This window comes from Spermophilus citellus (genome assembly GCF_964194105.1).
Source record: "Spermophilus citellus genome assembly, chromosome: 14".
NCBI lineage: Eukaryota > Metazoa > Chordata > Mammalia > Rodentia > Sciuridae > Spermophilus > Spermophilus citellus.
In genome coordinates, this window is record NC_138194.1 from 21,550,554 (window position 1) to 21,565,633 (window position 15,080).

Consider the following 15,080-nt stretch of genomic DNA (forward strand, 5'->3'; position numbering starts at 1 on the left):
CCTGCCAATTCTACCTATAGCATATCTTTCACCATGTTGTCCTTATTTTCCTTTATAGAAACAAAAGTTTTAAAACCTTCTGATTAGAAAATATAAGTTTGTTGCAAAATAATTAGAAAACAAGTAAAAGGCTAAAGAAAAAGTAAAAGCATACATATTATGATACAGAATAAATCAGGAATAATTCCAGCTAGACCACTTACAGGCTGGATGACTAAGGATGAGTTATTTAACCTCTCTGGACCTCAACTTTCTCATCTGTACAGAAGTGATAATACTCACCTTGTAGAGTGTTGAGAAATAAATGAGTTCACATACATTAGGAACTGAGACTAGTGCCTGCCTAGTACACAGAAAATAAGTGTTAGCTGTTGATTTTATTTATTCATTTTATTTCTTTCCAGATTTTTCTTTGTTAAAAAGTACACAACTGTAATCCCAGATATTCAGGAGGCTGAGATAGGAGTATCACAAGTTTGAGGCCAAAATAAACATTTGAAAAAAAGAGAGGGAAGGTTGAGTATGTAGCTCAGTGATACGGCACCCCTATGTTCAATTCCCAGTACCACAAAAAAAATTTTTCCCCCTAAAGCTAATACTTAAAAAAAAAAGGGGGGGGCTGTGGTAAAATAATACAATTATCATTTAATATCTTGTACTCAATCTAGCTTATTCACCCAGTCATAGGCAGAGTAAGGGTAGGGATATAGCAGCACCAATTACAAGGGGAACAAGAGGTAGAGGAAACTACACTTGAAACCATACTACTAAGGAAGAAAGGACTGTTTGAGTAAAAGCAGTCTGGGGGGCAGGTAGCACTAAAGAAGGAGCAGTCGGCTTCATACTACCTCAAATAAGCCATTTTCTCCTCTTGTGACATGTTATTCAAAAGAAAGTCCTTCAAGGTAAATGTATTTTCAATCCATTCAATTAATCCTAATCTGAAAAGGAAAATGAAAAGTTTGTAAATAAATGCAAACCTGAATTGCTCTTCCTGCCCTAGAAAAAAATGCGTGGAGAATCAAAGCAAAAACAGATTCCTTACATTCATTCTGAACTTACTTTCCCTACAGAGGTCAGCAAGTGTTTAAGTGCAGTCTAGTGCTCTGTCTGTGGGGTTCAAGAGACCAACCTGTCTGCCACCCCCACACCCACCTCTGAACAGACACAAGAACCCAGCCCAGGGCAGAATCCTACATGTGCTTGGGCCGCACCTGGAGGTCATGGGCACCACACGGTATGTTCTTAACTGCATGTTTCTCTGACTGCAGGCAGAATCCTGGGAGAGGATGACATTCATGACTTCGAAGAGCTGCTCAATGCGCTGGTCCTGCCGAAGGTCCTCACCACCTTTTACAAGGAATGGGTACTCCCTTTCATCATGGCCTCGGATAATGATGCGCTTTGGTTTTCTTATAGAAGCCATTACTTTTACCTTTAAAAATAAAGGATTTTTGTTTTGTTTTAAAAGAGACAAGGTTTCACTATTGCTGCCCAAAGTCAAGGTACCCTTACCTCAGCCTCCCCAGTAGCTGGGACTATAGGTATGTGCCAGGGCACCCAGCAAAAAATACCTTCATAGGTTTTTGTTTTGTTTTGTTTTTGTGAGTGAAATTTTATTTTTTTGAGATGGGATATTACTGTGCTGTACAGGCTGGTCTTTAATTGTGAGCTCTCATTATCCTCTTGCCTCAGTCTCCCAAGTTGCTGGGACTACAGGCACACGTCTGAAGGCAAAAAAAAGTGTTTTAAGTACAATCTATGATCTAGGCCCATCATATCATCAAAAGTGGAAAAGTTACATACATTCCTCAGAAACCTCCTCCTGAATACTGGGTGAGGTGACAAGAACAAAAAACCTGGGCCAGCAGACTTTAGAGGCCAGTGAAATATTTCTGTTATCTGTTTGTGCCCGAATGCTGTCCAACAGAAATCTAATATTCTTGGTTACAAATAATTACATAGAGTTGTGGGTGTCCGTTGCAACAATGATATTCAACATGGAAACTTTTTATAATAAGTTAATTCTCCACATATTTAAAAATAGATACACATACAGTAAAATCTTTTGAGTTTACTATATCCTTACACATAATTGATGTTGAAACACTGAGGAAATTAAGAAAATGAGCCTCTGGTTTTCAGAAAAAAGTCAGAAAACGCCATACAATTTGAGAACAGCATGGAAAATTAATTGTCCCTTCCTCAGTGGGGCAAACACGTTATTCTCACACACATTATTCTCATTACAAGCCACTGGGCTGGGGCCATAACTCAGTGGCAGAGCGCTTGCTTAGCATGTGTGAGACACTGGGTTTGATCTTTAGCCCTGCATAAAAAACTAAACAAATAAAGCATGCTGTCCATCTACAACTATTAAAAAAATAATAGTTAAAAAAAGAATTACAAACCACGCACTAAGAGTCCTCATCATAGTGACAGGAGTTGCAAACCCTCACACTTACCCGCTCATCAAACCCAGAGATCCGTGCGTGGTATTCAGGCAGTGGCTTTCCCCTGCCATCATACTGACCTAAAACAAATCACAGAGCCTGCTTAGAATAGCTTGTCACAGAGCTTTGTATTTTAAAATGTATCTGCTGATATAATAAAATGCCAATCTACTGTGATAAAATTTTTTTTTGGGGGGGGTTACTGGGTATTGAACCCAGGGGTGCTTAACCACTGAGGCACAACCCCAGCCTTTTTTAATGTTTTATTTAGAGACAGGGTCTTGTTGAGATGCTAAGTGCCTCGCTAATCTGCTGAGGCTGGCTTTGAACTTGCAATCCTCTTGCCTCAGCATCCCAAGTGTTGGGATTACAGGTATGTGCCACTGTGCCTGGCAAAGATGGACTTTTCAAAAAAATGCTATTACTTCTTAATGGAAGTTAGCCTCCTATTCTAAATGACAAATTCCAAATAGAAAGATTAGTGTACTGAACTGGAACTCTGCATTATCTCAAGGTAGATCAGTGGTAAGTGAGGAGGCTTAGCCTCAGTTGCTCAGTTGTTAATAAAAGCAAAGAAAATCTCCAAATGTTTTTTTCCTCGTATTCACTGTAATGAGAATATGAGTAATTGGATTAAAACATTTTTTTGCTCGGGCAAATTCCAGTATGAAAAACTTCGGATGTATTAGATTTCCTCTCAAAAATCATGCCTTGTTCACATCTGGTTCACCTGCTGTATGTCTCTGTGTCATGATCCTTTTTCCTGCAGGTAAGTCATTTATCATTAACTGGTCCTTTAAACAGTATCAGCATGTATGTCCCAGAAGGGACCTGCTTCTATACCTGTGTTATATTTCTGAAGAAAAGTTACTCAAGAGCAAAGGTGGGTATACTCAGAGGTAATTAGTAAATGAAAATCTGAACACTTGTTATAGATATTCCTAATGATGAAAAATATGTGAAATTTTAAAATCCTTTAAAGAGAGAGTTGGGGGGCAACTACCAAGATCCTGATATCACTACTTAGAAACCGAGTTCTTGTCATGTTGCTGTTCTTAAGTTTGATTTTGTACCTGGGGGTTTTAACTCACCAGGAATCTCCAGCTCATTTCTCAGGAACTCCACTTTGAACTCACTCATCCAGGGAGAGCACTCTTTCAGATTCCCAGGTGGCTTTGTGTCTCTTCTCATTTTTAAAAGCAGAGAGTTGGTGATGTCATTGAAGTCACTGAGCTTCATTCTAGGTAGTTTAGAACCTTTTTTCCCAAAGTGTTCATCAAATTCTTTCCCAAAGGCCTAAAATTAATAATCTGTTACAAAGACTCATGTTTGGTTTGAATTTAGGAAAAGGCTCTAAGCTTATGAATTTTTATAAGGGCTCAATTACATAGGTTTATTCTGTGCTTTTAAGATGTACAGTTTTACTTTTCCAGAATATTTTAATACTCTAAAACATCTGGAGCCTGCCTTTTGTTGGTAACTTGTGTTCCCTTAGAAAGGTCATGGTTATAATGACTTGTAGCTATAAATTCTAAATTCTTGCAGTTATAATGCTAATGAGGGCTGTAAAAACTTGGCAAGGTCATGCTGGAGCTGGAGCTCAGTGGCAGAGCGCTTGCCTAGTACGTGTGAGGCACTGGGTGCGATCCTTATCTCCACATAAAAATAAATAAATAAATAAAATAAAGGCATGCTGTCCATCTACAACTACCAAAAAATTAAAACAAAAACTTGGGGGGCTGGGGATGTGGCTCAGGCGGTAGCGTGCTCGCCTGGTGTGTGTGCGGCCCGGGTTCGATCCTCAGCACCACATACCAACAAAGATGTTGTGTCTGCAGAGAACTAAAAAAATAAAAAAAAACAAAAAACAAAAAAACTTGGCAAGGTCAATTAATTTCTTTGTGTCCACTGTCTAGTTCTGGGTCTATAGCATTACAATGACACAAATAATTAGGAATAATGTTAAAAACAATAAAATTAAGGGAGTAATTCAACAAAAATGAAAAGCCCACGATTCTTTATTTAAGCTGAAGAGAAAAATAGACAAAAAAGTATAAGAGAAGGCTACTTTTCTTGGTAAAAATCTTTCATGATACTATTTTGGATGATAAAATGAGTATAAATTTATTTAGATAATCTTTAGTTCTAAAAGCAATTATTATTAGAAATACTATAACTTTGAATATATCAATTCTTTCTTTATATTAGTCCTACTCAAATATTTGAATGATAATCCTGATATCAAATTAAAAAAAGAAACAAGACAAGATTATTACTAACAATAACTTAATAGTTGTCAAGATTTACCCAATTTAGAACTAATTAACAACATAAATCTGGTATACATGAAATAAAAGTTCTATTTTAAGATAATCCATAACAGGAAAATTTACACATACATATATATGTATATATACATATATATATATATGTATTTATGATGTCTTTAAATCTATAAATGGATTAAAGTATAGAAATAACCTACCATTCTTAGAATACATGGAAAGATTAGCTATTTCCCAAATTTAACTAGCAATCATATATTTGAAAGGCCTAATGCCCTTAAGGACCCTCTAAAGTGAAACCTGAGTCACTTACTTCATTTTGGCAGGTTTTAGTTTAAATTAATGAAAAATATTTGTTAATTTGGGAGAAGGTATAAAGTTCTGAATAAGTTTTCCAATACACTAGAAATTTGACTCCAAAGAATCTCATGTCTGCTATGAACAACAGGCATGTCTCTGCTACACTGTTGGTGTACCCAGGAGAGGGCTACTGCAGCTATGCTCACAGCAGCTGGGGAAAATAATGGTCTGCTTTGATAGATTTTTGGGGCAGAGTCTTATTGTGTCCAGTATGTAGGGAAAGAAGGTAGACAAGAATTTTAAGGCATAACCTGCACTCTTTACTGGAGGCCTAATAGAATTTTTCCAAATGAGGTCGTTCTCAGCCTGGCAGAGGAAATAGGATACCGGAGGGCAGGATAGGCTGTAGAAAAGAGGAGCTGCTAAAACGAAACCCTTTCACAAGGGTGCCCTAGATCCTATGAGGTGAGGAGACCCAAGTCTAATTTGCAATCTGATGTTCTCATTGATTTTGGGTAAGTTGCCCACTCTTCAGCTCCAGCTTCTTTTATTTAGAACATGGTTCAACAAACCATAGAATGTAAGCCATTATTTTATCCAGCCTACTTGCCAAAGCACCCTCTGGAGCTGCCTTTGCATGATATGATGACAACAGATACAAGTTCTGGTAATGGACTCGTATGGCCTGCAAATTCAAAACCTGGGTCTTTAAAGAGTAAGTGTGTGGGCCACGGGTACAGCAAGAAACAAACCTTCACACACTTTTCCAAATTCCATATTCTACAATATAACAATAATTTTATTGGTGCTAACCTATTAGTTTTAAGTGCAATTTATTACTTCATTTAATTACAGTTCCTGTTCTGAGACCCTTGCATATCTAAGGATCAGCAACACACACCAGTAACAATGTGCAGCCTAAAATATGTCCTTAAATTACAGGAGTTCATAGCATTATCTTCACCTTTAGAATGTATTCCTGGTCACAATTAGGCCACAGATAATTCTGTATGTCCCTACATTTGTACCTTTTACTCAAAGTACCCCAACTAGGAATGACTCACCCAAAACAATATCCATTTATCAAGTGAGAAAGCAAAAAGGGGAGGATCAGTTAAAGACCAAAGTGTTTTTCTACTGCTGAGGATGGCCACAAGAACTGAAAAGACACCTCCCCTCAAGAATCTGTCCAAGGATATGCAGAGCAGCACTATGTATAAGAAGCTGAGAAGTGGAAGTACCCCGAGTGTCCATTAACTGATGAAGAAAAGTCAAGCAAAATGCAGCATACTCACACAGTGGAACAACTTCTGGCCATCAAAACAAAACAAAAATCACAAAGCACTGATGAATACTGCAATGTGGCTGAACTTTGAAAACATCAGGCCACGTGAAAAAAGCCAGTGGCACATTGTATGATTCCATTCATGTGAAAGGTCCAAAAGAGGCCACTCCTTACCTATGGAAAATAGTTCAGTGGCTGCCAAGAGCTGGCAAGAGTAGGAAATGGGGAGTAATTGTAAATGGGTTGGGGTTACTTTCTGTGCTGATGAAAATGTTCTAAAATTGAAGTGATGTCACAACTCTGTAAATATACTTAAAACTTCTCCAGTGTACACTTTAAATGGATGAATTGTGGATTATATGGATAACATCCTAAAAAAGCAGTTATCAAAAAAATATATATATAAAAGATAAAGATCTTTCTTTGCATTGTAGACTGGACTTCAGGACTCTGCCAATGTGAATGCCAGGTCTTTTCCTTTAAGGCCTTCAACTTCTTGAGGTTTAATAAATTCAAGTAGTCAGACAAAGACTAAGGGAGAAGTCAGTGTGATGAATGGCAAAAGGGAGGTGTAAGTAACGTATGCAAAAGAGGAAGGAGCACCCAGTTCTTCTTAGACCCTCAGGAGGAAAAAGGATGCGGAAGGATCCTTTTCCATCCTTGTCCCTAGGGATGAGTCTCCAGAAGACCAGACAGAGAAAGACCGGGATGAGGAGCCTGTGTAGTTGGCCACATCAAGGCCTCCTGTATATGATTCCCTACGAGCAAAGATGTATTTTCCTTCCAGCTCTAGAACAAATTTGAAAATAGATCTCCTTTATACTCGCATAGCATTTTATAAGCAGTTATTTGTCATACAACCCTCTTCCCTTAGGAACTTGATCTGTCCCTGTGAACAATCTCCAATTACCCACAAGCCTGTGACCTGAAAAGATGCTGGGCACAGCATTTTATCAATTCATGTAAGATACAAACATTTCCTTTTTATTTATTTTTTGATACTGAGGATTAAACCCAGGGGTGCTTTACCATATCCCTAGCCCTTTTATTTTTTTTTTTTTTAATTTTGAGACAGGGTCTTGCTAAGTTGCTTAAGGCCTTGCCAAGTTGCTGAGACTGGTCTTTAACTTGTGATCCTCCTGCCACGGTCTCCTGAGTCACCAGGATTACATATGTGTCACCACTCTCAGCACAAATATTTTCTTGATCCAATAGTCAAATCATTCTGAGAATTAAAACACTAATCTTTGGATCGAAGAATTTGAGCATGAATAATTGAATTAATAGAATCTATCAGTACCTCACAGAAAGTACTAGATTAAAGGAAGATTACAAATTCAACAGGTAATTTAAGACCAGAATTGTTAGCAAGCCATCAAGTTTGAATACTGATCTTCCTGATGCTTCTGCTACCAGCAAGGCCACCGTGTCCAACCATACCTGGATAAACCTCCTTCTAAAGGGACCCAGGCCTGGAGCTCGCAGGTCACCCAAAGCTGCATACATCTTCTCATACAGGTTTTCAATTTTTTTTTTATTTACAGGGCTCTTTTCTAGTTCATCTTTTATTTCAGCAACCCAGTCCTGGGGAAAAAGAGAGAGAAAAGATTTATGAATCAAGCTAGACTGCAAGTAAGTTTTACCCTAGTTCTTTTTTTTTTGTGCCAAAGCTGTTGTATTACCTTAAAGAGCAGATCGGGATTAGAGAGCTGGTCGAGGGCATTAATAAAGTCTTGAATCACTCCACCTTGATCCAACATATTTTTGATTCTATGAAAACAAAGATACAAAATTTAGGTAACTGAACATCTTCCAATGATCAGGGCCTGTTTTATCTACTTATAAAAATATACATATATATGTTTGCATATATTTATATATGCACTTAAAATATATATTTATAATATGTACAATTTATGTTATACAATCATTTATAACTATTTAATGTACCATATATGTACAAATAAAAACCAACAGTCAAATAAAAACCAACAAATAAAAAACAGTCTAGGGAAAGGAAGAATTTCAGAATTCCATCAAATATTAGATGAAGTATAAAGTGTCTATCAAGAGGTGAGGTTCTTAAATTAAAAAGCAAACTTTCTTGCAATGGGTGTGAACATTTTGATGTATGAATTTTTAATATATATATATATATATTTTTAGTTATAGACGAACATAATACCTTTATTTTGTTCATTTTGTGTGTGTGTGTGTGTGTGTGTGTGTGTGTGTGGGGTGCTGGGTATCAAACTCAGTGCCTCACACATGCTAGGCAAGCGCTCTACCACTGAGCCAACCACTGAGCTATATCCCTAGCTCTTTCTATTATTATTTTGAGACAGAGTCTTACTAAATTTTGTTTTGAAGCTGGCCTTAAACTTTTATCTTCCTGCCTTAGCCTTCTGAGTCAGTGGAATTACAGGCACTTGCCACCATCGCCTGGCTCTTATCTTCAATCCCTTCATGGTAGACCTCAGAGATGGTGTGGTTGGCAGGCAATATGTGCACAAATCATGGCAGATGCTGGGTCTTGCTGTGTCTCACTCCTATTCTTCCCCAAATCAACACCCAAAATAATGAGGCAAATCAGCTCCTGACAAACAAATAGCTCGACAGAGAATGCATCTAGAATGCCATGCACCTATGAAGTATTTTTGTGAAAGTCACGCCATTGCACTTTATGTCAATGGTCTTTACTTATAAATGGATTGAAGAAGTGAAAGGATGATCCTTTAGGTTGTCTACTGAGACTGAATTAGAAGAGGGGCTGTCTTCTATATTTTAAATTAAAGGATAATTTCAAGAATTAATTGCAAAAGCATCTCATCTAGTCTGTCTCAACCAACAGATTATTAGCTATGAGCACAAGAGTGGTATGCTTCATGAACAGCACCTAAAATGAAATTTATTTAAAAACATATAGAAATTCTATAACAAGTATGATATCTAGAAAAGATATATTCAACAAATGTGTAAGGTCTTCTGTGCTTTGAGGACAGCCTGAAGTCATCTAAAGACAAACCTAAGTTTCCATGTGTTTGCTTTTACCACACATTTTTTTGTACCCTGCAGTATTTGATTAACCCTGTAACATCACCTTGCCACAAACTGTTTATTCTTATGACCAGCAGATGTATCTTTAAAGGAATAGCTTTCGCTACTTATTATAAACGGATAAACGATTGCCTGTGGGTAGCTACTGGCAATCTCTTCCACAGTATGCTGAACTGCGACAGCTTCATCTTTGTCCAATAATGCCACCATGTGGCTGATCCAGCCAATGAATTGCCAGCAAGGAATGGAAGAAATCTAAAACACAGAGAGCTATAAGTTAATAAACAAAACATTTAACATCGCCTTACCATAATGGTAACCTGTGTTCAATAAAAAAATAATACATATATAATGTCTCCTATTCTTTGGCCCTCTCTGAGATGACCACTGGATTCTTATAGATATTCCTGGGCATGTGCAGGCAAATTCTTTGCTTCCAAGAATGGAATCATACTAGATAGTTCACTGCTGTGTTTTCTTAGATTTACGTCATTCCTTCTAATAGCTGTATAGTATTTTATTTATCTACTGCTCAGTAATAAATATTTAGGGCATTTTCCAATTTTTTGATATTACAATTTATACAATAAAGGAGATATCTGTATACATATCTATTTATGTTTGTGTTACATATCTGTACAAGTACAGAAGTAAAATCACAGGGCGAACATTAACAATTATAATACATATTGCTAGAAAATACAAAAGGATATTTTTAATTTTTATTTCGAAACATATTAGACTGGTTTCCAAAAATTTTACGAGTATTGGACACAATGAACTTTTTAAAAACACTGTCAGTCTGAAAAGTGAACAATATCTAACTTAAATGTTCATGGCTCGGGCTGGGATTGTGACTCAGTGGCAGAGTCTTGCCACCTGTGGGGTACCGGGTTCGATCCTCAGCACCACATATAAATAAATAAACAAAATAAAGATATTGTGTCCATGTATAACTAAGAAAAATTTAAAAAAAATGTTCATGGCTCATTATCAGTAAAGCCAAATACTCCATGTTTACCTACCTTACATAGTTAATCATGCATGCATTTCCTTTGAATATACTGGCCTATTGTAGTCACTTATTTCAAAGATTAGAGACGTCAGCACCTCTCATGTGTTGCAGATATTTTTCTTGTACCATTTTTTTAACCTTGTACATGGCATTCAACATTTTTTGTTTTGTTTTGTTTTTGTGTGTGTATGTATGTATGTAAGCACCAAAAGATTTTCCTTTGTGGCTTCTGGCTTTTATCTCTTTATACCTATATCATTTAAAAAAAAAAGTGTTCATGTTTTCCTTGAATGCTTTTAAAGTATTATTTTTAAGGTAAAATCTAATGTACTTAGAACACTGGAGGAACTTGAAGAAGCTTCATAGCTGTGTGGGCAAACTGAAGACACAGCAGTATGTGTGAGGATACCAGGAGTCAGTCCACATACCTCAGAGAGGTTTGGCTCCCTCACAAATGTCTACCAGGTGTCATAGTAACACTGACTGATATGCAATTTATTCCCTCACAAATTCAAAATTGTTTTTATTATATGTAAAAAATATTTTTGCAGAAAACTATCACGAGCCATCCATGGGTTGCACATGGGTCACCGCACATCAAAGCCTAGTGGATAGAAATATCTGGTATCTGGGAATAACCAGTGGACACTTTCTCTAGTCAACTGCTCAGAGACACTGTGAATTTCCATCCATCTCTGCCATGGCCCACACAGCACCTGAAATGAGTGTGACCTGCCAAGATGCCAATTAACCTGCTGATTATAAGACATCAAGAAGCAAGACTCCACCCTTGAAACCTTGGATTCCTTCACTCATGCCTGAAGGCCTTGGGCCCTGCTGGGCAGTGTGCTGCCAGTAGGCACTGCACATAATGGGAAGTGGTATGCACTTAAGTAAACCAACAGAGCCATCTTTCCTTTGTCTAGTTCCAGTTCTCAGGTGAACTAGATCTATCAGGGGCTCTGCTTTTTGTAAATACATTTCTGACTATTTGTGTTTTGTTCCTCACTAATTATTTGAGACTTGAAGAAGAACCTCCCCAATGAGACACTGGCTGTCGGCCCCTTTAGAAAACCAAAATTATAATGAAATTATTTAACTATTTGCTCACTTATCCTTAAGAAAAACACATATATGCTATGTTTCTGGATGTAATTTAATCTCCTATTTAAGACCTATTGGGAAAGCCTACTGTTCAGTAGCCACAGTAAGTAGAGAGAGGAGTTAGAGCCTTGACAGACAAATTGAGCCCAACAGCTCAGAGATCAACACTGAATTTTTAAAAAATATTTATTTTTTAGTTTTAGGTAGATACAATATCTTTATTTTATTTTTATGTGGTGCTGAGGATCAAATCGAGTGCCTCACATGTGCTAAGTGAGCGCTCTACCACTTGAGCCACAACCCCAGGCCCCCAACACTGGATTCTTTCGTTTTTGTGGTGCTGGCGATGAAATCCAAAGCAGTGTGCATGCCAGGCGAGTACCACCAAGCTACTTCCCCAATTCCAGAGGTCAGTACTACTTAAAAACTCCCTATGCAAAGTTAATAGAGTACCAGATCAACCTTTTTGAATTTACATTTTCAAAATAAAGCTTGGCTCTAACATTTTCTATTTATACATCTGTATAAATCTTCAGGAGCCTCTCAAATAGCCTACACTTTTGCAGATGGATCCTACCCTGCACACAGAGAGTGCCCACAGAATAGGAGCACAGCCAGCAGGTGCAACCCCAGGTAAACCAAGGGCCAAGCAGCTGGCTCCCCTTCACACACTCTGCTCTATACCCACATATAAACCTCTCACTCATGCCTGAAGGCCTTGGGCCCTGATGGAAATTGTGCTGCCAGTAGGCACTACACGTAATGGGAAGTGGGATGCACAATTAAACGAAGCTGTTCTCCCTGGGCTAAAGATAACTGAGAATGCCGGGCATGGTGGCACACGCCTGTAATCTCAGTGACTCAAGAGGCTAAGATAAGGCAGGAGAATTCCAAGTTTGAGACCAGGCTCAGCAACTTAGAGAGAACCTGTCTCAAAATAAAAAATAAAAAAAAAAAACTGGGGGGATGTAGCTTAGTGGTAAAGCATCCCTGGGTTTAATCCCCAGTAACAAAACCAAAGACAAAAAAATAAAAAATAAAAACTGAGCATATAGCACCAACAGATGTTACAGGCTGTAGCTTCATCTGTGTGGGTAGCAGAATTTCACATAAGGTCCCTGTCTCTGCCCCAGACACACTCCAGAATTTCTTTGGGTCCTTGTTCATATATAATGTTCTTAGGAATACTTACATAGGAAAATAGGTTAACGTGAATACTTTTTTGCATCATTTCAAATTAACTATGTTCTTAGAATGCAGCAGAATTCAATGCTGGTTGGGAGAAACTATAATACACACTTTGCATACACTATGTATTTGGATATAAATAAAACTCTTTCAGTTCTATACAGCTCCCCTCCATTTACTAGAACAAAGATACTAACCTCTTTTGTCATTAGGTTCAAGGTCTCCTCTGGATACTGTTCTATAATCTGAAGCAATCTAGGAAACTTCAGCCTTGCTTCAGTGGAATTTAATTTTAAGGCTTTCAACATTTTCTCCACCACAATTGCTGGATACTCCTGCAGTTCTACAGAATCAATAACTATCAAGGACAACAAAGAGGAAAACAATGGTCAATATATCACTTATACATAAACTGCAAATATAACAAATGATTACCTTTTATCTTTTTGTCTTTTATTTTTTAGTATGTCATTCTTTTCTGAACAACCATCTTATTTATTTATTTTTTTCTTTTTCCTATGGTGCTGGGAATTGACTCCATGCATGCTAGGCAACTGCTCTACACTGAGCTGTATCTCTGCCTAGAAAAACCACTTTAGATGAACAAACAGTTGACATATTTTTGAGTCTGTATCTGGCAGGAGAATTCTTCCATTAGTGTACCCATTTTGCATGAAGAATTGTTTCCATCTTGAGCTGAGTATATAAGGGGTAGTTGCTGGATACTGAATTTATTCCAAGAGCAATAGGCAGGCCATGTGGGATAATACAAACTGCAAGCAAAATAGGAAAAGTATAAATAGCAAATGGGGAAATATGGAAGGCAGCTTGGCTCCATTTAAATGCTTTAAGAAGATATCAGATGCCAGGTTGTGGAGGCACATGCCTGGAATTCCAGTAACTTGGGAGGTGAAGACAGGAGGATCACAATTCAAGGCCAGCCTCTGCAAGTTAATGAGATCCTCAACTTGGTGAAATTCTGTTTCAAAATAAAAAATAAAAAGGGCTGGGGATGTAGATCAGTGGTAAAGTTCAATTCCTAGTGCTAAAAAAAAAGAAAAAAAAAAAGAAGGCAGCGGCATCAGACACTTCTGAAAATACCTGTCTTTTGGAAGCAAATAAATGGGAAACCAAAAGTTATCTACAAAATTCTTAAGACTGGGCTGGGGCTGTGGCTCAGTGGCAGAGCGCTTGCCTAGCATGTGTGAGGCACTGGGTTCAATCCTTGGCACACACAAAAATAAACAAATAAAATAAAGGCATGTTGTCCATCTACATCTACAAAAAGAAAAATTTTAAAAAGACGATGACTTTACGCTGACATAATGGCACACTAACTTGTTTTCTTTTTTTGTGGTTCACCTGATGCATTTTCTTCTGCCTTGTGAAGTTGTTGGTCACAGAAATTCACCAGCGTCATGTAAGCATCAATCACCCCGGCTACAGGCCCATGGCCCCAGGAGAATGACTGGGTCTCCTCAGCTGTCCTTACGGCCTTGGAGAGGTGAAGGAATGCTCTCTGGTACAGACCCATGACCACCTGAAATTCAGAGGATGCCTAACTGAATTAATAGCTCCAAAATAACAGTGAAAATCTGGGAGCAATGGCATAGACCTGTAGTCCTAGGTCTTGGCATGCTGGTCGAAAGAGGATCCTTGAGACGGGGAGTTTGAACCCAGTCTACTCAACATAGTGAGATGCCCGCCCCCCCAACCCTTGTCTCAAAATAAATGAATAACATGTTCACCAGAAAAAGGGTGGTTCTGCCATAGTGATGATAAAATCCTGAGCATATAACAACAACCAGAAAAAAAAAAAAAAGAACATGCCAAGTGGGGGCCAGACAGTTTATGAGCCACACAGAGCTGAATCAGGTCAAACTCACTGTGCAGCTCTGTCAGGAATTTATGAAACACATGGAAACTGTGCATTGTGCTCAATGTCCTGCAAAGATACTTGTAACATCTAAAGGCTACTTGAATGAAGTGAGGTAGAACACAGTGGGACAAAGAGGTGGCTGGTAACTGTCTGAAAAAAGCTAAGCAGAGCAGGCACTAAATTAAAAAAAGTGGAAAAGCCTGTTTTGTCCTACAAGCTGGTGGAAACATTTGAATGGTGGCTGGTAGTAAAATTTAATTAACAAAATACATGAAAGAACTGTCCACATCAATCCAATAAAAATTTCTCATTATTAATCCTAAAAAATTAGAATCATTCAAATAAACAAGAAACACATGGAGTACATCAATGTTCCACATAAGAAACTTGGCTGTGTGTAACGGTCAAACATATTTCAAAAACACAAAGTGATACCCTCATCGTTACTCTTCTGGAGCCGAAGGCTGCACATGAAAGGATATGCAACACACAAACAAGAAACATCCTCCCTTCC

At 37.9% G+C, this 15,080-nt stretch overlaps 1 protein-coding gene across 9 annotated transcripts in view; it reads right to left on the reverse strand.

The window, feature by feature from the left end:
* Window positions 1-15,080, reverse strand: part of PRKDC (protein kinase, DNA-activated, catalytic subunit) — a 175,429-nt gene that overhangs the window by 14,690 nt on the left and 145,659 nt on the right. For 6 of the 9 annotated variants that reach the window (XM_081265647.1, XM_081265646.1, XM_081265643.1 and 3 more), the window contains 9 exons: window positions 14,026-14,227; window positions 12,885-13,045; window positions 9,424-9,635; window positions 8,006-8,093; window positions 7,764-7,907; window positions 3,545-3,749; window positions 2,466-2,533; window positions 1,215-1,435; window positions 849-941 (listed from right to left, as the gene is read on the reverse strand). In XM_081265647.1, coding sequence (XP_081121773.1) covers window positions 849-941; window positions 1,215-1,435; window positions 2,466-2,533; window positions 3,545-3,749; window positions 7,764-7,907; window positions 8,006-8,093; window positions 9,424-9,635; window positions 12,885-13,045; window positions 14,026-14,227 — 1,394 coding nt within the window. Of the gene's footprint in view, window positions 1-848; window positions 942-1,214; window positions 1,436-1,518; window positions 1,728-2,465; window positions 2,534-3,544; window positions 3,764-7,763; window positions 7,908-8,005; window positions 8,094-9,423; window positions 9,636-12,884; window positions 13,046-14,025; window positions 14,228-15,080 lie in introns of those variants that run through there. The other 3 variants (XM_081265645.1, XM_081265650.1, XM_081265651.1) reach the window with 3 other exon arrangements.